This window comes from Panthera onca, chromosome A2 (assembly GCF_046562875.1).
Source record: "Panthera onca isolate mPanOnc1 chromosome A2, mPanOnc1 haplotype 2, whole genome shotgun sequence".
Classification (NCBI taxonomy): Eukaryota; Metazoa; Chordata; class Mammalia; order Carnivora; family Felidae; genus Panthera; species Panthera onca.
Window position 1 is genome coordinate 161,866,054 of NC_138340.1, and position 22,306 is coordinate 161,888,359.

The following is a 22,306-nucleotide window of genomic DNA, read 5'->3' on the forward strand; positions in this document are numbered from 1 at the left end:
AAATGTATGGTGGGTCTGTGAGCACCACATTTAATAGTTAGTGAAGCTGAAATAATGTTATATTTGCAGACACTTAGTTAAAATGTGTCATTATGTATATTCTGCGATTTTTTGTTTTCTGGAGCAAAAAAATATAGTTTATTTCAGATTTCAAATAGTTTTAGAGGCTTTTGAAAGCTCACAGGCCCAAGACCTGTGATCATGTTTACTAAATAAAAGGGGCTGAGTAAGTATTTCTACACATAATGTGAAACCCAGTCACCATAAAGAAAATAATGGGTAAATCTGAATACGCAGAAACTTAAAACTGATAAATTTGGGGGCGCCTGGGTGGCTCGGTCGGTTAAGCGCCCGACTTCGGCTCAGGTCATGATCTCACGGTCCGTGGGTTCGAGCCCCGCGTCAGGCTCTGTGCCGACAGCTCAGAGCCTGGAGCCTGTTTCAGATTCTGTGTCTCCCTCTCTCTGTGACCCTCCCCCATTCATGCTCTGTCTCTCTCTGTCTCAAAAATAAATAAACATTAAAAAAAATGATAAATTTGAACACACAACAATTTAAAACAGCCATACCCACCCCCACACAAATACTATATACAAAGGTAAACCATATATTTATATACATAATAAGACCTAATACCCTTAACATTTAAAAAGCTTTCACAAATCAATAAAAAGATGAATAATCCCAAAGGACAATAAGCAGAAGATAATTCATAAGACAAGACATCCTGGTGATCAATAAAGGTACGAAAATAGGCTCAACATTGCTCTTACAGAAGTCAAATGAAAGCACCAAAATATTGTCTTTTCTAGCCATCACTTTGGGCAAATAATAAAAAGATAAATAATACCTAATATCGGCTTCAGTGTGGGGAAAACAGGTAGTCACATGGTTGTGTATAAAACCGAAGGTGGGGGCGCCTGGGTGGCTTGGTCGGTTGAGTGTCTGACTTCGGCTCAGGTCATGATCTCACAGTCCGTGAGTTCGAGCCCCGCGTCAGGCTCTGTGCTGACAGCTCAGAGCCTGGAGCCTGCTTCCGATTCTGTGTCTCCCTCTCTCTGTGACCCTCCCCCGTTCATGCTCTGTCTCTCTCTGTCTCAAAAATAAATAAAAACGTTTAAAAAAAAAAAATTAAAACCGAAGGTGTATAAATTGGCACAATTGTTTTGAGGAACTTTTTTTTTTTTTAATATTTATTTTTGAGAGCGCGTGCACAAGAGACAGAGTGCGAGTGGGGAAGGGGCAGAGAGAGAGGGAGACACAGAATCCAAAGCAGGCTCCAGGCTCCGAGCTGTCAGCACAGAGCCAGATGCGGGGCTTGAACCCCCAAACTGTGAGATCATGACCTGAGCTGAAGTTGGACGCTCAACTGACGGGGCCACACAGGCACCCCAGTTTTAAGGGACATTTTTAAAGTATGTATCAATTTTTTTTAATTTATTTTTTTTAATGTTTTTATTTATTTTTGAGACAGAGACAGAGCTCCGAGCTGTCAGCACAGAGCCCGATGCGGGGCTCAAACTCACAGACTCTGAGATCATGACCTGAGCTGAAGTCAGATGCTCAACCGACTGAGCCACCCAGGCGCCCCGGTGTGTATCAAATTTTTTAATGGGTCTACCCTTCTATCCACAAAGTCTACTTCTAAACAACTTTCTGACAAGTGCATAAGATTTACTTGCAAAGGATCTTTAGTGAAGCACTGAAACTTGTAAACACTCTAAATGTACATCAGTGGGAGTTCATTTAAATAAGTTATGAGATCAATACATAGAATACTATAGTCTGCTACTAAAAAAAAGATTTGTACGTTCTTACATGCAAAGAAGTCAAAGAGACGCAATTGAAAAAAGCGAGTTCCCAATGTACGTACTGCTATATATACATATTTTTTTACAATGAGAAGGTATTTATGTCTTATATAGTTAAAGTTGTGTGTGTGTTATGTGCACATAAATTAGAAGGAATAAACTGTTGTCTTGCGAGAGAGAACTGCGTGGGACTTTCGCTTTCTCTGCATTCGTTTTTTGAATTGTGCTGATGAAACTTCAGAGTTTTACTGGAAAGTAAAAACGAGTGTTGCCACGTTAACCTTCCCTATCAGCTCAAAGCAAAGCAATGATGGTTAACACTAGCTTTCCAACCTTCTTAAGGCTGCACTTTCTGTTAGACTTTAAAAGTTTTTGGCATATTAATTTTTAAAATCTTAGGGGCGCCTCGGTGGCTCAGTCAGTTGAGCGTCTGACTTTGGCTCAGTTCATGATCTCACACTTCGTGGGTTCAAGCCCCATGTCCGGCTCTGTGCTGACAGCTTGGAACCTGGAGCTGCTTCGGATTCTGTGTCTCCCTCTCTCTCTGCCCCTCCTTTGCTAGTGCGCTCTCTCTCTAAGATAAATAAAAGGTTAAAAAAAAAATTAAAAAAAAAAATTTATATATGTACCCAGGCCAAGGGTTAGTTTTTCAAAATGTGTTTTTAAAGAGCTCTCCCCCACTCCCAACCACTATTTCCTGTTCCCCAGAGGCAACTCCAACTGATTCCTTTGTCATTCTCCTTCCTAACTCTAAGGAACAGACTTCTATTGATACTCCTTGAGTTTTCAATTTAAACATCACCTATTGACTTCCAAGAGCTGAACATGAAGACCATCCCTCCGCATCCAGGCAAATCTTTTCCAAATCCCTCATCCTTCCAATTTAGGTTGCAACTCTGGCTGGATTAATTTCAGGTGTTCACATGACTAGACGACATAAATGTTACGTAAAATCGAATGTGTAGTATATACCACAGTTACTTGTCTGCGAACGTTTTTGCTTTCCCTGGAGTTGATCATTTTTTTTCCCTTGGCTTAGCTTACTGTTTTCATGAAGTGGGCTCTAAACTCCCCAACCTCCTCTGTAACGGTCTCTTCAAAACATTCAGATATAATGGGCATTTCTTACTTTCATCTACTTGAAGAAAAATTTTCTAGAACCTTCTGATGTGCTCCAGTCTGGACTGGTTGCCTCCAGGTGCACAGCTGTCTTCTTGGGATCCCCCTTCGGCAGCACCCCAGGGATTTGCCTCGCCTCGCTCATGTTGGAGCTCCTAACACCTCTTGCTTGGCTTACGTCCTCATTTCAGCAAAGCGCCTCCCCCACTTTGAGAGAGGGTGCGCACAGGAGACCTTGAAAACGTCTCGATTTCATTTCTCACATTAATTAGAAGGGTCTGGCTGATATAAAACCCTAGAATCGTTGGAAAATATTTTCCAGTTTTAAAAAAAATGTCTATTTATTTTTGAGAGAGAGACAGAGTGTGAGCAGGGGAGGAGCAGAGAGAGAGGGAGACACAGAATCTGAAGCAGGCTCCAGGCTCTGAGCTGTCAGCACAGAGCCTGACGCGGGGCTTGAACTCATAAACCGCGAGATCATGACCTGAGCCAAAGCCGGACGCTCAACCGACTGAGCCACCCAGGTGCCCCAAAACATAGTTTTTTAAATTTCTCTGCATGGTCCATGTTTCTTTGGAATCTATTTTTTCTGCTTTCTTTTCCTTTGGCCTCTGTATATTAGAGGCTTTCCCCAAATGTCTGTGGTTCTTGGTTTTCTATTTATAAGTAGAATACTCAAAAGAGATTTAAAGTTTGGTGTATTTAGGTAGGGCTTGCTAGTGATGGGTTTCCCAACAGGATGACTTCACGGAGTCATTTCACTGGGAAATACCTTGGGCTGGTCCCAAAAGTCTCCGGACAAGACTCTTCGAATACACTGCCCTGAGGTCTCGTCCTGGATGTCAGCATCATTTTGGAGTCCGGTTAGGGAGGAAGGCTGGAGATCTCAACATCTGCAGGTCAAGTTTCAGTGATTCCCTTGTTTTCAGCATGGTGCCCACCCTCCATTGTGCCTGGCGTCCACGTTCAGACATCCTCGTGTTCATCTTCTCCAGGGAGTAAGCCTTGGTTGTCCACCAGGGTTGGCAGAGGCAGATGCCAGTTGTAGGGATTGAAGGGGGCAGCAGAGGGGATATGGTAGTGTTTAAATGCCTCTTTAAAAGATCTCTGACTTTGGGGCGCCTGGGTGGCTCAGTTGGCTGAGCATCTGACTTCAATTCAGGTCATGATCTCATGATTCGTGAGTTTGGACCCGAATCAGGATATCAGTGGGAGCCTGCTTCGGATTCTCTGCCCACCCCCATCTCTGCCCCTTCCTCATTCGTGCTCTCTCTCTCAAAAATAAATATTAAAAAAAAAAAAAAGATGTTTGACCAATCTTCTGTTTTTAACACCACTTTTGCCCCCATTTCCAAAGATACCTAGAGTCTCTGGTACTGCTGATTCCCAAGTCTTGAGTAGGGATGGGGGGTGGAGTGCAAATCGAGTTTCTTTTCTGCTTTCCCCAATACCAATTTTGGATTTAGCTTTCTAAATCAGTAATCACCCAGCCATCTGCTTTCAGACTTCCAAGATTTGGTTGCTGTTGTCTCCTTGTCCATTCCTTTTAAAAGTCCCTTCGCTCTTGCTTTAGAAGGATTCTGGGAGGTAGGAGTAAACACATGTTCAACCTGCCATCTTTAACTCGAAGTCTTTCTTCATGCATTGTTTTTGTCAAAAATTATTTTTACTGAATAAGAAGTAATGTATACTTACTTCAGAACATTCTACAAAGCATACAGAAAATAGGAAAAAAAGTCAAGTGGAAACATAATGAAATCGCATTTCTTCATTGAATTTTTTTTCCTATCCTTTGTTTACATCATGGACTTCGTGTTACATTTACATTTTCCACTTCTGCATCATTAACTTCCCCTATCAACTGGATCACTGCCATCAGTATCCCTCATCGGCGTTAGCGATCCCCATCTTAAGTAGACAGGGTCCGTTCCCCCAGCCACTGCCCCCTTATTTCCACTCCCCACTCACTGATGGTGGGCGCTGCCTCCCTCCCCCCCCCATTCTCCCCTCCATCCACTCCATCACACCGCCAACGCTCCTCCTGCCGAGGTCACTGGTGGACACGGCAGTTTCTGCCTCACTAAGCTGCACGGCAGGATCCAACACGGTTGACCACGCTCCCTGCTTCTGGAAGCGCCCTCCTCTTGAAATACCCCACGATGCGCTATCCGAATTTTGCATCCTCTACCGACTGAGCCAGCCGCCTGCTGGGCCCCAACTATCCTAATTTTTTGCTACCTTTCTGACCACTCCTTCCGTTTCCTTCGGTTCCTCTGCTTCATCCTTCCTTTTTCAAATCCTGGCTGTGCATGAGAATCATCTTGGAAGCCTTTTAAAGAATATTAACGCCTAGGCCCCACCCAGACTGATATATTCCAAATCGCCAAATTTACTCTAAAATCCAGGGCTCCCAAGGGCATGGCCTCTGCTCTTTCTCCTCTCCCTCTCCAGACTGGGCCTATGCTACCAATGCCCAGATGTCTGTCTCTAGCTCACATTTCTGTTTTTAACCCTTTATTCAGCTGCTTTCTCAACACCAACACTCTCTCCTGGAACCCCTGCAGGGATCTCAAACCTGACATGTTCTTGTCGTATGTCTAGGTCTGCACCTCCTATTGTCCTCCATCTAGTGTCCTACTGCAGTCACAGGCCGGGGGGGGGGGGGGGGGCGGGGCGGGGGGACAATCTCCCTCGGTCAACACCCGCCAACTGCAGGTTGTCTCGAAGTCTCTACTGCCAAAACAGATCTCGGAAATACCCGCTTCTCTCCTGGGCTACGCCACGGTCGCCTGCTTGGGACTACAAAAAGTCTCCGCCTGGTCTCCTAGCTTCCAGACTTCCTTCCAGTAAGTTCTCCCTGGGGCAAGTGGAACTCCTACTTGCTCTTTAAGTTCCCACTAGACATTCCACTTGCCAAAGAGGCCTTTTCTGCTCTCCTATCTCAGCAGAGTCGATTGGGCTTGGATGCTTGCCTCCACAGCTCTCCCACCGTTCCTTACTGTAATTTTATATGCGGGGGGTAGAGGGGGGCTGGTTATTACTATAAGCCTCTTGACATATGCAAATTGATGAACTAAGTAATAAACATACAAATGAAACATATGGTATACAAACTTCACTTATAATTTTAGTGGCTAAGAGACTATTGTCATGCAACAAAACATTTGTACGTCTTAATCCGTCGTTTGGATTCTCTTCCGTGCTATAGACTCTCAGAAAGGGAAGGAAATTATTAGGTCAAGTATATGAACACTTGAAATATTTAAAACGTATTTACAGACTAAAAAAATATCAAATTGCTTTTTAAAAAGCCTGAGACCTTGGATTTCAGCCATGCCTTCTGGTCTGTTTTACTCTCTGCTCATCTGTTAGGTGAAAACGGCACCTGGCTTCGCCGGGCCTCTATTGCCCCCTCATAGGGCCGCGAATGGGAGCCCGGGCTCTGAGTATTTGGAGAGCAGAGTCGATATCTGAATCATTTTTGGATCTCCTTGCCCTCAGGGATCCAAACCATAAATAACAGTTTACTGAATAAATTTTCCTTAGCCAGTTCATAAAATTGTCATGTTCAATGCATTTGGAACTGTGAAAGTTCTCAACGTTCTAGGCTTTTCCTCACAGGTGTCACACCAGAGCTGGTTTTGCAGCCACCCTTCTCAGGGAGAAGACACAAGAACAGGCAGGTTACCACTAGCACGTCTGGGGCTCAGATAACCGCAGATTCACAGAACAATCCCACTGCCCAGAGGCCAGGGCCTCTGGTCTCGCACCGGGGTGCGAGTTCACAGCCAGCCCTGTGTGACGTTGGTTCCCACGTCCTCCCCTGTCCTCCCTCCAGTCCAGGCTCTGAGACGCCAGAGATGGTCAGTGGAACAAATGGCACATTCCAGCCACACAAGGCAGCCTCTGTGAGGCGGCCGCTTCCCACGGAAGCTCGGGCCACAGATGTGCGTGTGCCAGAACAAACCCAGCCTGAGGCAGAGTGGGTTGAGGTGATTTGCTTTCAATTCTGGCCCTCCCCTGTGGGAGGCCCATCTGTGATGAGGGTGTGAACACATCGACGGGGTTCAGGGATCGATGCTGTCATCCCAGTGCTTCTAAGAAGATGCTAGAGAAGCAGTGCGTGGACCACAAAATCCTCCTGGGACGTCAGACCGGACCTTAGCGTATTTACCATAAACCGCTCTCCCGTCTTCTCATTCTCAGCCTCCGAGGCCTTCTTTCTCATTTCTTCTGCTTCAGATATGTTTCTTCTTCTCACCTGACCTTCGTTTTTGGCTGTGGCCACACGAGCCTTTTGGATACGCTTATTTTCTTCCAAACCAAAGGACCCTCTGCCAGATACTATACTTTGTCCCCAAGCCCCCGTTCTCGCCTACTTTTAAATCGTCTTTTTTGTCTGCCAGAATGAATTCAGAGGAGCCTCTACTCTCAGTGTGAGTCTCTAGGAAGTAAGGCCACTGGCTTTCTCTGAAGGATGCCAGCACCCATTTTCCACAGGCTTCTGTCTCTTCTGTCAGTTGCCGTTGCTTTCGGTCCACGGGGTTGACGTTGCTCGGTATCTCTGGGCCTCCTGCCGGAAGCCGGCTGACAGGTCCCGGAATCGGCGACATTACTTCATAACAAGACCTGGCTGTAGGCTCCAATGAGTTCTCCCGCGAGACTGTCATCCTTTTTCAAAAGATATGATCACCAATGATGTCTGGCTGCGAAGGACAAGCATCAGCTTCGCTGCAGACCTTCAAGGTAGATGATACAAGCCCAAAGGCGATTCCAGAGCAGGAACTCCAAAAACAGACTGTGCACCACGAAAGAACCCGCAGGGCAAGCATGTGGGCCACGGATAGGGCGGCTGGGGAGGGACAAGACCCCACGCAGAATGAGAACAGCTGGTGTTTACCGGGCCACTGGTACACGCCAGTCACCCCATCAGGCCCTAGGTATTATTCCCAGTCCTATTTTGTAGATGGCGAAAACAAGTTTCCAAAAAGGCTGAGTAACTAACATCAAACCACGAGTGAGCAGAGAAGCTGGGATTCTAGGGCAGGCACCTGACACTGGAGTCTGTGCTTGAGAATATGGCCAGTCCTGCTTGGCACCTTTCTGCTGCCTCCATCAAACCATCGCATCTAAGAAATTTTTTTTAATCTTTATTTACTTTTGAGAGAGAGAGAGAGCAGAAGAGAGACAGGGAGACACCGAATCCGAGCAGGCTTCAGGCTCTGAGCTGTCAGCACGGAGCCTGACGCGGGGCTCGAACTCACAAACCGCGAGATAGTAACCTGAGCCGAAGCTGGACACTCAACCGACCGAGCCACCTGGGTGCCCCTCAAACTGTCCCACCTAGACATTGTCCTGCATGTTGCACAACATTCCCGGTCAAGTCTGCCTGTCCCTATCCTTCCACTGACCGGCTGTAGGACCCAGGGTGTGGCCCTTCTCTGGGGGGCTCCAGAATGCATGATCACTAGCATCCCGCCAAGTGACCACTTTTCTTTCGGTTCTGGTTTTGTTTCCTGCAAGAGTGAGACAAGGGCGGAACACTCCCTAAGACGATGAACCCAGTGGCATTTTTATTTGTTGGCCACTTGGGCCACTGGGGATTGAGGAGGCCTCCAGCAGGCCCCAGTACCTGCAGGCCTCCTTCCCGCACACAACTTGCTGAACCATCCCTCCGGGGTCTACCGTGGATTGCAACGCTCCATGCTGGGCCCCCTGAGTGCTGAAAGATCTAGAAGGCAGAGCTCCGAGCCACCCAGTAGCCACTCACCAGCACTGGGATCCGCGGGCGTCTCGCCTTCCTCGGAGTCCTCTTGTTCCTGCATGGTCGGCCTCTCCCCACGCTCCATCTGCGACATGAGGTCTGGTTTGGAAATTGCATAGTCTGGGCAGAAGGAAGGAAAGAAGGCATCCTGTGTGGTGAGGTGTCACCTGGGTGACCGGGACCCTAGGAGCAGCCACCCTACCAGGGGCCGTGTCGGAAGAGAAACGGGCCAACTTCCCAGCCCTTCTCCTTAGGGGCCCTGGTGTGTGTGGGCCTGCACGCGTGTGCGTGCATATGTGCATGTGGGCCTGCACGCGTGTGCGTTAACCAGGGCCTCCCAAGAGGGAGCCGCAGCAGGCACCGCCTTCCACCGGTGGAAACTGGCCCTCTGTCGTCTGTGGCTCCCGTTGCCGCCAATGCCTGCTCAGGTTTTCATGACAAAGACCCAAGAGATTTGAAATCTCCTAGAGTGAAAAACTAATCCTGATGAAACCTAGAAGCCATCAAACTAGATAGTAATAGTGTGCCTCACATTAAAAAAAGTTTAAAGCTCTTTGGAGACAGAGTTATGAGATAAACCTGGAGGAAATACATGTGCACGTATTTGTCATAGGTGAGGCTTCTATACTAAATAGTTAACGTCCATCATTATATATAAAGAGCCTCTACAATAAGTGAAAAATAAAAAAGGAAATTTAAGTACGTAATTCACAGAGGAAATGCAAGTGGCCAGCACACGCAGGAAAAGATACACCAGTTCACCAGTCATCAAAGACAGACATACTTAAATAATGAAGTAAATAAAGTAATATGTATATTTTAATACATATAGTAAATAAATAATAAATATAAATATATATATTTTTTATATTTAATATATATAATATACTTTAATACATATAGTAAATAAATAATAAATATAAATATATAAATATAAATATAAATATAAAAAATAAATAAAGTAACTAATGAAGTAAATAAAGAAAATAATTATTTTCCACCTGACAGAAAAGACAAGTATTTAAAATAGAAGGACATCGGTTCGGGCCAGGGCACGGTGAGACGACATTGTCACACTCTGTGGTGTAAACACAGAGTTTACACCTGGAGGCAGGTGGCCATGGTATTGTAAACCTGCACTCTCCTTACTCGGCAAACCTCCTCCTTGGAATGTGTCCCATGGACATACTCACGGAAGCACACATAAATACACAGAGATGTTGATTACGTTTGGTGGCAGCGAGAAGACGCAATCGGCCTGCCGCTCGCCGACAGCAGAAAGGTCAAATGCCCAGAGGTTCACCTGGAATGCTGCCCCGTCTTTCTGAGCTGACATGGAAAGCTGTCTACGGCCTACTGGTCGGTAAAATAGGTGAACAATCCCATTCGTGCACACCACAGACTGCATATGCACGAGTACCTGCCTCGTGTGTGTGTGTGTGTGTGTGTGTGTGTGTGTGTGTGTATTAATACCTGCCAAAGGGTCTGTGGTGGTTTCCTCTGGGGAGAAGTACTGGGGGGAGGGCAGGGATTGCTCCTTACTATATAAATCTAGATTGCTGAATTTTCACAATTATGTATATACTTTCAAAAGAAAAGAAAAAAATGAAAAAGAAAAAAGTCCTATCGGGGAGGTATGTGTGCAGAAAATTAACGGTTCTGACAAGAATCAAAGTTTCTATGCAACAGCATATATAATGTTTTTCTAACTTTTTGTGTGTGTCCAAAGAGTTTCCCATCACAGAGAAAAGGATACCTATAAAACTAAAGTATATTTTCCCAGGTTTGCCTCCTTAAATACCCTTATTAAAATGAAAACAGCAAGAATCCACAAACTTTGGGGTATTAGAGTTCTCAGTGAAATTGTGACTTTTTGGTAGGGATCTAGCATGAGTATTAAATTCCTGGGTCACAGCCTTCTCTATGCACAGTGGAGACCAGAACCCGGGGGACATATGCCCTCCATCAGGGACAATGTTCAGTCAGCTGGATGGTCCAACGGGAGCACTAACACCTGTCCTGTCTCCCTCAGGGGAGAGTCGGGGGATTAAGTAATGTGCTTCTCAGTGAAGCACCTCGCACTCTTTTTAATAATAGTTTGCTGGACAAATTCATTACACACACACACCATGGGGAAACTCATATAAAGGTGAGACCCTGATGTCTGTCTTCCCCCTCCTTGCCCCAGTGCCCCTTGTTTTTGACTATGGGGAGCATTGGAGCACAGAACTCCCAACCCTAGGAGTTTCCAAACCCCAGGCCGGTGTTGAGGAAGCCCCCCATAAGCGAACCTTCTCCTTACCCATAGAAACCAGAGACTCATAGTTGCCCCTCATCACGTTCTTGTAGAGCTCCTTCTGCCACTCCGACAGGTTCCCCCACTCCTGCTCTGAGAAATGGACGGCGACATCATCGAAGGTGACAGGGACCTGAAACCACACAAGCTCAGCTTGGACCGACCGGAAGGCAGTCACAGGCCCTCAGCTGCCAAATCACAAGGCGGTGAAAGGCTCCACCTTTCCCCCCTCCACCTCCCCTCCCACTGCCCTGGCTCAAACACCTCTTCTTAGGACTGGAGTGGGCTAGGCCCAAAGGCACAGCTGTAGGTATTCACCACAGATCTCTCTAGAAACCTGGCCTGACTTTAGCCACTGTCCTGGCCCCACAGAGTAAGGGCCTCATTTTATCTGGTCCGTTTTCTGTCTAGGATAATCCTTGCGGCTCTAAAAGCATGGTCTGCAGACCAGCACCATGGTACCAGGGAACCTGCTAGAAATGCAGCCCCTCAGGCCCGCTGTAGGCCCACTAAATCGGATTCTGCGTTTAGTAAGGTCCCCAGGGGATTCAAGTACACAAGAACATCTGAGAAGCGCTGGCCTACAGAATGTTGTCCAAGTCTCTTCCCTACGTAAGGCTGTGAACAGGGACAACACACAAAAGAACAGGAAGAAAACCAGTCCACGTTCAAGTTCTATCAGGATCTTCTGGGACATAATATTAAAACCCAACCACTCCCTAGCCTTTTAGGATACCTCTTGAAATCACATTTTTTTACTGGCATCGACATGATTTATAAGCCAACTGATAAAAACGTCGGGCCCGACAGAGCCCTGGAACATTTCACCAAGTTCTCCGTCCACCTCAACAGTGAACCACGGGTTCACACCTGTTGTGAATTGAACACCCTTCCAAATCGACGGTCCCTGGTCACTAGGATGTCGTCGGACGTTCTCTTCTATTCACGTAGGGTTTTATTAACGGGACAAATCATCTGAATTTGGGCCATCTTGGGTTTAGTGCAGCAATGTTTGCAACTAGGTATCATTGTATTTGTTTCCTTTTTTTTTAAAATTTTTTTTAATGTTTATTTATTTTTTGAGAGAGAGAGAGAGAGAGAGAGAGTGTGTGTGAGCCAAGAAGGGGCAGAGAGAGAGAAGGAGACACAGAATCTGAAGCAGGCTCCAGGCTCTAGCTGTCAGCACAGAGCCTGATGCGGGGCTCGAACCCACAAACCGTGAGGTCATGCCTTGAGCTGAAGTCTGGCGCTTAACCAACTGAGCCACCCAGACGCCCCCAGTATTTGTTTCCTTCTTAAACATCTCTTTTCCCTTCTTTTATATGAAATTCCTAGAACACGTCCCAGTTCAGATCGCTCCTTGGGAAGCCCCAGTTGGGATAGCTCTTACCTTGGGAACTTCTCCGTTGCTGCCTGGTGGCAGCCGCAGGATCCAGAAATTTCGGTTTTTCAGCAGGTTCTCCATGTTCTCCAGCCGCCTCTGCAGCAGCCCGTACTCCTGCAGCAGGGTCCCCAGCACGACCCACTTGCTCTCCAGATGGTTCGCAAACTCCACGGCCGTCTTCTCGCAGTCCGCCAGCTTCTTCTCGGCCGTCCCCGTCCGCCCCTCCAGGGTCAGGAGCCGCATGGCCTGGGCCTCCAGTTTCCTCTCCACGGCCTGGACGGCAGCCCACACGGCCAAGCGGGTGATCTCCGCTGTCGGGAGCGGTGTGTCCTTCTGGGCTGCCGAAGAGATCTGGAAGGGGGTGTCTTTTTGGGAAACTGGGCTCTGAAGCAGGGGGTCCATGTCGGTCTCGGGAACTGTGGGGGACAGGGTCAGGGGGTCTTTCTCAGGAACTTCAGGCGAGTGGAGGAGGCCTTCTTGGTGGGGGGTGGAGTGGGACAGAAGTGATATTTCTTGTTCAGCAGCAGCTGGGGGCGGATACTGGGTCTCTTCTTGAGAAGCCGGGCGACCCTGGAGACGAGTCTCTTGCTCAGAAGCGGCAGGATACAGGAGTGAGGGTCCCTTCTGGAGAACGTGTGGCATTCGGCCAGAGGTCTCTAGCTTGGGAGTTTGGGGCAGGGAGGCTTGTCGGGGAATGGGGGGAGACGAAGAAGGAATTTCTTTGGGGGGAAGAACACGCGATTGGAACAGAGTTTCTCGGGGGGGTCCAGCAGGGGCCTGACGTGGGGTCTCTTCTTGCAGAACACTGGGGAAGGACAGAGGTGAGGAGCGTTGGGTCTCCATGTCCAGCTGCTGGACCTGTGGTCAAGGAAAGAAAGGGCAGGATTGAAGGCCACAGTCTCCAGCTGGCAAAATAAACGCCAAAGTTAGGCACCCACATAAAAAAGGGTTTCCGGTTTATTGGCAATCAAGATCTGTTCCACGGACACGACTCTCTTCTTGAGAACCTCGCGCTGATTCAGAGATCAGTTACAAAAGCACAACTAACAACCAAGAAAGGGCGGCCATGCCACCTTCTGCTTTGATGGAGGCGTCTCTTTCTTCACAACAGACACCTCACAGGATCACCCATGACCAGCAGCGTATGAGACGGACGCTGGCCTTGGCTTTCGGTCCTGTCCACACGGACCGCTGCCCGGTTACTCGACCTGTTCGCAGTGTCCTCACACGTGAAACAAAGACCACCTCGCTGAGTTTGAGCACTGAACATTAAATGAAATAAAACTTGGTAAAATGACAGAGCAGAGTTTTATCAGTGCCGGGCACTGTTACTACCCCAAGACTCCCAGCAAGGTGGGAGGAGACAGCGGTGGGGCCAGTGCTGTTCGAGGACTTACCTGGAAGATGAACGTGCCATCTGGCCCCAATGCTTCTTACGTGAATGGTCAGGTAGTCCCAGCCCTCTTAATTCTTTCCCTCACTTACTCTAGTAGTGAGGACACACAATTACCTTGTTTCCCAGGCTCTTTGAAAAAAGCTTACTGACTTAGCAATAGCATTTTTCAAAGGATTTATATGGTATAGGTTTGACTTTGAGACATGTTATATGGACCCAGCCCCTCCTGGAGAGGCTGAGTGGGCTTCTGGGCAGTCCAGGCTATAAGCAAAGAGAGAAGAGAGACCCTCAGCCAGGCCAGGGATATGGCAATTCAGCCACTTGTACGGGAGGCAAAGTCCCCGGGACAGATGGTCCACTGAGGCAGGTGCACTCCTGCTGGTCTGGGTTCCTCCCTGTGGTTTATGAGATGGGAACTGAGGAGCGAAGGCCTGGACAGACTGGAAACAGAGCCGAAGTCATTCAGTTCTGTGACTCGCCTCAAGGCTGGTGGGGACTAGAACCAAAAGAAAGATCGATTCCTTTGAGACTTTCTTTATTCACTCTCTTCCTGTTACCCACCTTGCTACATTCACATTGAGAGAATTCTTGTGTCACCGGGGAGGTGAAGCCAAGGTCTTCTGAATGACTAGCTCTGTATTTACTTATCCAGACAATCAATAGCTTTATTGGAGCTGAACAGAATTCCTTCTATAACATGTTTGTCCATTTCCTCATAATCTTCCTTCAGAGAATCTGCTGAATGGCCTGTCACTGTGCCACACACAAGCGATCTTTAATACAACTGAAATGCCCCTTCCCTTTGTTTGAAAAGGAGTATATCCCTGGTGTCCAGTCTGACATGTAGTACGTGCTCAATAAATGTCTGCTGGACATTTATTGGGTATACGTGATTGGGTCACAACAAAAACAAAAATGACGCTCCTTCGGTCACCTGTCAGAGCCTAAACCTATTTACGTTTCCTCCCGCTCTCTTTCCTTTATTTGCTCATTCATTCACTCACGAGAGCCTTAGCTGAGACAGCACCACACTCTCAAGCCAAGAACTGAAAACGTAAGGCCTGTTCAGGCAGAATGTTTTCCGAGGTAAGTACGATCCGAGAGCTCTGCAGCTAGCCAGATGTGAGAGCCTATTAGTCAGATAACAGCTAACAATTACTCAGCACTTGCTGTGTGCCATGAACGGTGTTAAGCATGTTAAAGGGTTATCTCATTTAATCCCCAGGAAACCCTATGAAATAGGGACTCTGAGAACCATTCCCCACATTTAGCATATGAAGACGCTGAGGCGTGGAGAGGCCAACTCACTCGGCCAAGGTCACACAGCGGGCTGGCCGCAGAACCTGGGCCTCCGGGCAGCTGGTCGGTAAGTGTTCTGAATCCTCTCCACCTCTAACATCCAGAGGCATGGAGACTTCCCAAAGACCTGGGGGTAGGTTCTATGTTAGGGAAGGCCCTGCCCATAAAGACAGAGCCGCTGAAAGCCAGGGGTCAGGGACGCCTTTGAAACCCTAATGAAAGTTATGGATGCTCCACCCCCCCCCCCGAAAAAACACACACCGGCCCCCACACAAAAGTCCGCAAACGCTTTCAAGGGCTTTGCAGACCCCTAGACCTGAAGATTCACCAACAAGTAAGCCACCTCTCAGCTCCTCACCGGTGAAGGCAGACAGAGGCCAGGCCTGTGGGACGGGAGCCTCAGACACAGGGCAAGTGACTAGCATAATGCAACACAATAAGCCCATCAGGGCCCTGTGCTGGGAGGGAGATTAGGGTATTTGTCTACAACTACTAGGAAGAAGGGAAAATCCCCAGGGGCCAAGTTAGTATCCCTGAGTGATACAGGGGTTTAACTAAAACCATGACAAAAAGCCCCATCCAGTACAGTACAGAGAGCCAGCAGGCTAAGATATCTTTCCCAACCAGTCTCATCAGAGCTCAAGGAAACTACCATTTCTTTGCTCTCTATTATTAGCCTGGCTCTTCCCATTTCCAGATTTGGAGGACTGCTGAGGGATGAGGGGGCCACAGGAGCACACCCCCTCCTCTACCCCCAAATTAAAGCCCCTTGCTATAATGTCGTCAGTACCAATAAACCTGTGGCTTGATTTTACCCTAAGCATAAAGAAATGGCCAAGGAGAGGGATGGAGCTGTAAATATAATATCTAAGATGAACAAGCTTGCATTCTCAAACCATGGGGGGTGGGGGGGGGCAGAGAGGATTCTGGACCTTTATCACAGGTTTAACCGACTCTCCCTGCCTCCTGTATCCCGAGTGGATGGGGGTCTCCAGGCTTCATTTATCTTAGCAGAATAATACAGAACCATTCCTATCAATTTATAAAGAAAAGAAAAGAAAAGAAAAGAAAAGAAAAGAAAAGAAAAGAAAAGAGAAAAAGAAAGCTGTGCCAGTTTCTTGTATGACCCGGTGTGGTTCACTCAGAATTATATACCATTCAAGGGCCCTGGAGACCTCAACCCAGAGGTGGGCATTTTGAAATCTCCACTGTATTTTGTTTTTCCAAGAGATGATGAGGAGTTGTATTGAACCGGGAGGCTCTTTAGGAAGCGTTTATCCCGACCCCTTCCTGTACACACCAGTAAACTGAGGCTCAGAGGCACTGACCCTCATGCAGCAATCCTGCTCCCAGGCACAGCCACCGCATCTCAAAGAGCAGGTCTGAGGGGAGATTTGGGGACCGATTTTTGAGAATGGCCCATTAAAGAGGAACATCAGCCACCAAACCCCTAGGAGCTCGCTCCCCCGACCCCATCCGTCTGGACACCCAGAATTTGGCAGGGGGCCCTCCGGAGGCAGGGGCTGGAGGCCCAGGCGCCGGAGCCCGAGGGCCACCTGCTCCCCACCACGCAACCGCTCGGCCGGGCGCTGCCCGGCCTCTCACCCTGCCGTCACCTCCCCCCCGACGGGCCGCGTCCACCGCGAGCCGGGCCAGGCCCCTAATCCAGGGCAGGCCGCCGCCAGAGCCGCCCCCCTCCCCGTCCAGGCCCGCCGCCCGGGAGGCTGGCATTTCTGGGGACGCGGGCAGCGGGCCACGGATGACTCGCTACGTGACCTTGGGGCAGGCCGGCCGGGTCGCCGCCAGGTGTCTGTGCCTCAGTGTCTCCGCTCTGCGAAATGGGGAGAGCCGCGTCAGCGCCGCGCTCCGGCCGCGGGAGGCTCGGCGGGGGCGAGCTCTGCGGAAAACGTGCGGCGGCAACCCCGACGGACGCAGCGCCGGCTCCGCAGGGAGCGAGGCGCGCCGCCCGGGGCGCCCACCTCCGGGCCCGCGAGCGGGCCAGGCCCCGGCGTCCCCGCAGCCTCGCCCGGACGGCGGCCGGCTCCTCGGCCCCGCTGCCATCCCGCAGCCCTCCCCCCCCCCACCCCCACTCCCGTTAAGGGGCGCGCGAGCCCTCCGGCCCCCCCACCCCCCGCCCCCCACGTCGCGGCGTTTGTGTCCCTTACCGAGACCCCAGGCCGGGCCGCCGAGCCGGGGACGCGCAGGCCGTCCCCCGGGCCCCGAGTCCGCGCGTCCGTGCGCGCGCGGGCCGCCCTCACCGGAGCCGGGGCCGCCTCGGCCATGGCCCTGCGCTGTCCGGCCCGGGCCGGAGTCGCCGCCGCCGCCGCCGCCGCGCGGCCCCACGCAGGCCGCCCCCCCTCCCGGCCTCTCCGCAGGCGGCGCCCGCCCGGCCCTGCCTTCCCCGCCCGGGCTCGCGCGGCCGTCGGGCCCGGCCTGCTCAGGGCGGGCGGGGACGGAGCGGCCGAGCCGGGCGGCGGCGTCGGAGCGGGGCGCGCGGCGGTGCGGGCGGCCGGGCGGGCTGCGCCCCGGCCGCGAGCTGGGCCCCGGCCCTCAGCACCGGCCCCCGGCCCGCGCGCGGCCCCTCTGCGGCCGCGGCTGCGACCCCGGCTCCGGCCCCGGCCCCGGCTGCGAGCTGCGCTGCCGTCCCGGCGCCTCTTCAGCAGGGGAGCTGCACAGCAGCTGCCATGTTGATACAAACTGCATCCTGGGAGGCATGTCCCTCTCAGGCCGTTTAAAGAGAAACACTCCGAGGCTCGTCGGAGGCTGCAGGAACCCAGACAGCTCCATCTACAGCCGGTAGGAGCGAACAGTGTCGAGCGAGCAGCCAGGCGGCGACGGACACGCCCTGAGCCCCGGGCCAGCCCGTCGTGGAGCCCGGGCCGAACCGCTCGGCCTCCCCCCCGGGGTCCCCCCCTCCCTGGCCTCTCACCTGGGGTCCTCGCCTCCCCGGGCAGCCTGGGGCGAGACCCGGAGGCGGGAGAGCCGAGCACAAACAGCCGCGCGCAGCCAAGGCGACGTGCTGGGGTCTGGAGGCGGCTTGATTGGCTCCGACAGCCTTCCTCCCGCCGGATCCCCCTGCTCCTCTCAAACCCAGAACCCGGGTCGTTCCCTTTCAAAACCTGCGCTCACAAAGGGATCTAAGAAACCCGGCACGGCAAAGAAAGCCCGAGTTCATGTGACCGGCTCTGTGCAGCCCGGGTTCCAGGGAAGCGGGCTGCGTGGTTCCAAGGGTAACAAGGGGGCTGGGTGCTTTTGTGAAATGCCCGAGTGTTGTTTTCGACATGAAAGGACACAATTCCGAGAATCATAGAGTGCTGGGGCTGGAAGGGGCCGGACCCGTCGTTTGGGAGGAAACTGAGGCCGAGCGGGAAGGGACTTGTTTACCCTAAGTTGCTGTGCCAGCCCCTTGTCGGAATGCTCTTTCTTAACCTTCAGGGCTCCCCCAAAAGAAATGGTAGAGCTGCGAGTTGGCGGCTCCCTTTGCTGGACAGGTTCACTTATACGCATATTTATGGAATACCTACCAGGTGGCAAGAACTGGGGGTGGGGGGGTGGGGAGAAAGCAAGAAAGTATAGGCCTCCTGGTTACAAGTGACGAAAACCCAACTGGAACTTAAGCGGGGAAGAAAAGTAGAATATCTTTGTTCACCTAATGGGATCCCTGGGAGGCCAAGGGGTGGAGCTGCCTTGGAAGGCGACAGGATCAGGACTCAGTGCGCTGTCCGCTCCTATGTCTCTGTAAAAATGGAAAGTTATGGATGTGGAGGAGGCCAGTGCCTCTGTCGGAATCTATTTCCTTCCCTTCCCAGAGGTTGGACCTCCCACCTACATGTCTTGATGCATTTCCTACCATGCATCAGCAAACAGCGCATACCCCTGCTTTTTGGTATTTTAAATGTGTATGTGAATGTAATTCAGTCCATATCAGGTTGCAACTTGCTTTTTTTTTTTTTTTTTTAGTGCATCATTGTTTTTGAGATATAGTTGTGTTGAAACGAGAATATCTGGTCCATTCCTTTTAACCACTATATAGTATTTCATTGAATAAATACACTCCAGTGTACTTTCCCTCCCCCCGCGAGCAATGAAAACAAACTTGCTGCTGGGAACATCTGCTCTCACCTCTTGCTGTGTCCGTCGGAGTTTCTCTCGGAGAGACCCCGGGACACTGAAGAGTGGGTGACAGGAGCCCTTCCTCTTCCCTAAGTTCACCACATTGCTCCCAGTGAGATGGTGCCCAGCGACACTGCCACCAGCAGTGCACGGGGTCCTGTTTTCAGAGCCTTGCCGACACTTACTGATAATGGACCTTGAACTTCGTCAGCAGGATGAGTTTGAAACTAGTAGTCATTATTTTACCTTGTATTGATGTTTGCATTTCCCTGGTTATTAAGAGGGTTGAACATCTAGACATTTGGTTTCTTGCACTTCAAATTTCCTCTTCCTGTCCTTTGCCAGTGTTTCTGTTGCGAAGTCTTTTTCTTATTGGTTTATAGGTGTTTTTAGAACACATATTGTGGCTATAAACTTTGTCACCAGAACTTAATGTGCTTACTGATAGGATTGCAATTTTTTACAGTTTTTGGTTTTTTTTAAATGTCTGGGTTTGAGGTTTTTTGTTTTTTTTTTTTAAGTTTATTTATTTATTTTGAGGGAGAGACTGACCAGGGGAGGGGCAGAGAGAGAGAGAGAGAGAAAGGGAATCCAAGCAGGCCCTGCACTGTCAATATTGAGCCCGATGCTGGACTCACGAACAGTGAGATCGGGACCTGAGCTGAGATCAAGAGTCGGACGGATAGGACTGCATTTTAATCTACCACCTTGCTAGTTGTTTTCTTTGTGTTCCAGGTTTTCAATACTTTCTCTCCCTCTTTCTTTCTTTCTTTCTTTCTTTCTTTCTTTCTTTCTTTCTTTCTTTGCCTGCTTTTGGATAGAGTATTTTTTAAGTAATTCTATTTTTCACTGTACACTTGTTATTTATACCTCATTTTTAAAGGTTGCCCTAAGTTTTAAAATCTACAGCATTGGGGCGCCTGGGTGTCTCAGTTGGTTAAGCGGCCAGCCCTTGATTTTGGCTCAGGTCATGATCTCACGGTTTGAGAGATCAAGCCCCAAGTCCGGCTTCGCACTGACAGGGCAAAATCTGCTTGGGATTCTCTCTCTCCCTCTCTCTCTGCCCCTCCCCCGTTTGCTCATGCGCGCTCTCTCTCTCTCAAAATAAAAAAATAAAATATACACTTTTAATTTTTAACAACTCACTTCACATGAGTTATACCCCTTTATTATGGTTCGTTAATCTTACAACAGGTTACCTGTGCATCCTTTGTGCTATTGTTAGCATACTTTTTATGTTTCCACATGTTATAATCAGGAAGTATGAGTCCCTCTCACTTTGCTCTTCTTTTTCAAGATGGTTTTGGGCCATTTGGGATGCCTTGAACTTCCATTTGAATTTTATTTTATTTATTTATTTATTTTATATTTTATTTATTTTTGATAGGTAGAGAAAGACATTGCACAAGTGGGGGAGGGGCAGAGAGAGAAGGAGACACTGAATCCGAAGCAGGCTCCAGGCTCCGAGCTGTCAGCACAGAGCCCGACGCGGGGCTTGAACTCACAAACTGAGAGATCATGACCTGAGCGGAAGTCGGACCCTCAACCGACGGAGCCACTCAGGCACCCCTCCATTTGAATTTTAAGATCAGCTTGTGAATTTCTGCAACTAAGCCAGCTAGAATTTTGATGGGGCCAAGAGGTCAACTAGTCAGCTAATATCCCACTAAGAAACACCTAGATTAATGAATGTATTATCTTTCTTTTTCAGATGACTGAAAGATGAGATATTAAGCATTAAATTTGGATTTTCTTGTTACCAAAATAAAAGACTTCAGCCACCCAAATAGTTAACTGATTGGATTTTTCTTTGTCTTCCAGTGTATATGAAAAGTGGAAAAATAAAAATATACTTTCCATTTGACATGTTTTATATGAATCTACTTTTACAACTGTACCCAGTCTTGGTATATTTTCCTCCTCAAGATTACTAGTTGTATATTTGATACATTAATATTAAATAAATATTCTGTAATCAGCTGCGATTTTTTGTTATAAACTTTTTACAATAGGAATTGTTCGAAAAAACAAACATGTAAAACAGTTTTAAAATGTGAGACGGGGCATCTGGCTGGCTCAGTCAGTAGAGTGTGCAACTCTTGATCTTGCAGTTGTGAGTTTGAGCCCCATGTCATTAAAAATAAACTCTTAAGGGGTGCCTGGGTGGCTCAGTCGGTTAAGCGCCCGACTTCGGCTCAGGTCATGATCTCACTGTTTGTGAGTTCGAGCCCCGTGTCGGGCTCTGTGCTGACAGCTTGGATCCTGCTTCTGATTCTGTCTGTCCCTCTCTCTCTACCCCTCCCCCAGTCGTGCTCTGTCTCTCTCTCTCTCTCTTTCCCAAAAATAAATAAACATTTAAAAAATTAAAAAAAAAATCTTAAAGGGGTGCTTGGGTGGCTCAGTTGGTTAAGTGCCCTACTTCAGCTCAGGTCATGATCTCACTGTAAGTTCAAGCCCCACGTGGGGCTCTGTGCTGACAGCTGAGAGCCTGGAGCCTGCCTCGGATTCCGTGTCTCCCCCTCTCTCTGCCCCTCCCCACTCTCAAAAATAGGTAAACATTAAAAAAAATTTTAAAGATCGTAAAATGTGAGCAAAGCTATTTTTTTTCTTAGTTCTTTTACAAATGTTTTGTATGTCATTTTATTATTTCCAATTTATTACACTGTGATTATAAAAAGGAGTCTGAATAAAATTGGTTATTTGGAATTTGTTGCAATTTGTTTTGTAGCCAGTTTTTGTAAATACTTCATGTTCTTGAAAAGCACATAAAACCTCTAATTGTTTGATAGAATTAGTTAAATATGCTTTTCAACTATTCTATATTCTCACTAATTTTTGTTTGTTTTACCAAATATGGAGAGCTATATAGAAATCTCCCATTGTGATTCTTTTCAAATTTGTCCTCAGAATTCTGCCACTTTTTGCTTTATATTTTTGAGTCCATGCCATTAGGTACATTGTACTTTATTTTGTTCATAATGTGTGACCCTTTTTACCTAGAAATGCTTTTGGCATTAAAATCTGTTTCGTCTAAAGGTATTCCTGGTCCATTTTCTTTCAGTGAGTGTTTGCCAGTATATATTTTCTGCCCCCAATTCTTTACTTTGCGCTGTGTTGTGCTGTT

The 22,306-nt window shown here is 48.8% G+C and overlaps 1 protein-coding gene and 1 long non-coding RNA gene across 4 annotated transcripts in view; both read right to left on the reverse strand.

The window, feature by feature from the left end:
- ZNF777 (zinc finger protein 777) overlaps positions 1-18,222 on the reverse strand; it is a 29,007-nt gene extending 10,785 nt beyond the window's left edge. The window contains exons 1-4 of one of the 3 annotated variants that reach the window (XM_060625655.3): positions 17,999-18,222; positions 12,381-13,232; positions 10,997-11,123; positions 8,701-8,814 (exon numbers count right to left, since the gene is read on the reverse strand). In XM_060625655.3, coding sequence (XP_060481638.1) covers positions 8,701-8,814; positions 10,997-11,123; positions 12,381-13,217 — 1,078 coding nt within the window. In that variant the 5' untranslated portion in view covers positions 13,218-13,232; positions 17,999-18,222. Of the gene's footprint in view, positions 1-8,700; positions 8,815-10,996; positions 11,124-12,380; positions 13,233-16,845; positions 17,040-17,234; positions 17,845-17,998 lie in introns of those variants that run through there. The other 2 variants (XM_060625648.3, XM_060625636.2) reach the window with 2 other exon arrangements.
- On the reverse strand, positions 13,239-16,838 carry LOC145715313 (uncharacterized). The gene is made up of 3 exons (XR_014137346.1): positions 16,398-16,838; positions 15,079-15,196; positions 13,239-14,266 (listed from the first exon to the last, which is right to left on the reverse strand). It is a non-coding gene; the product is annotated as an uncharacterized LOC145715313 (long non-coding RNA).
- Positions 18,223-22,306: the final 4,084 nt, after the last annotated feature.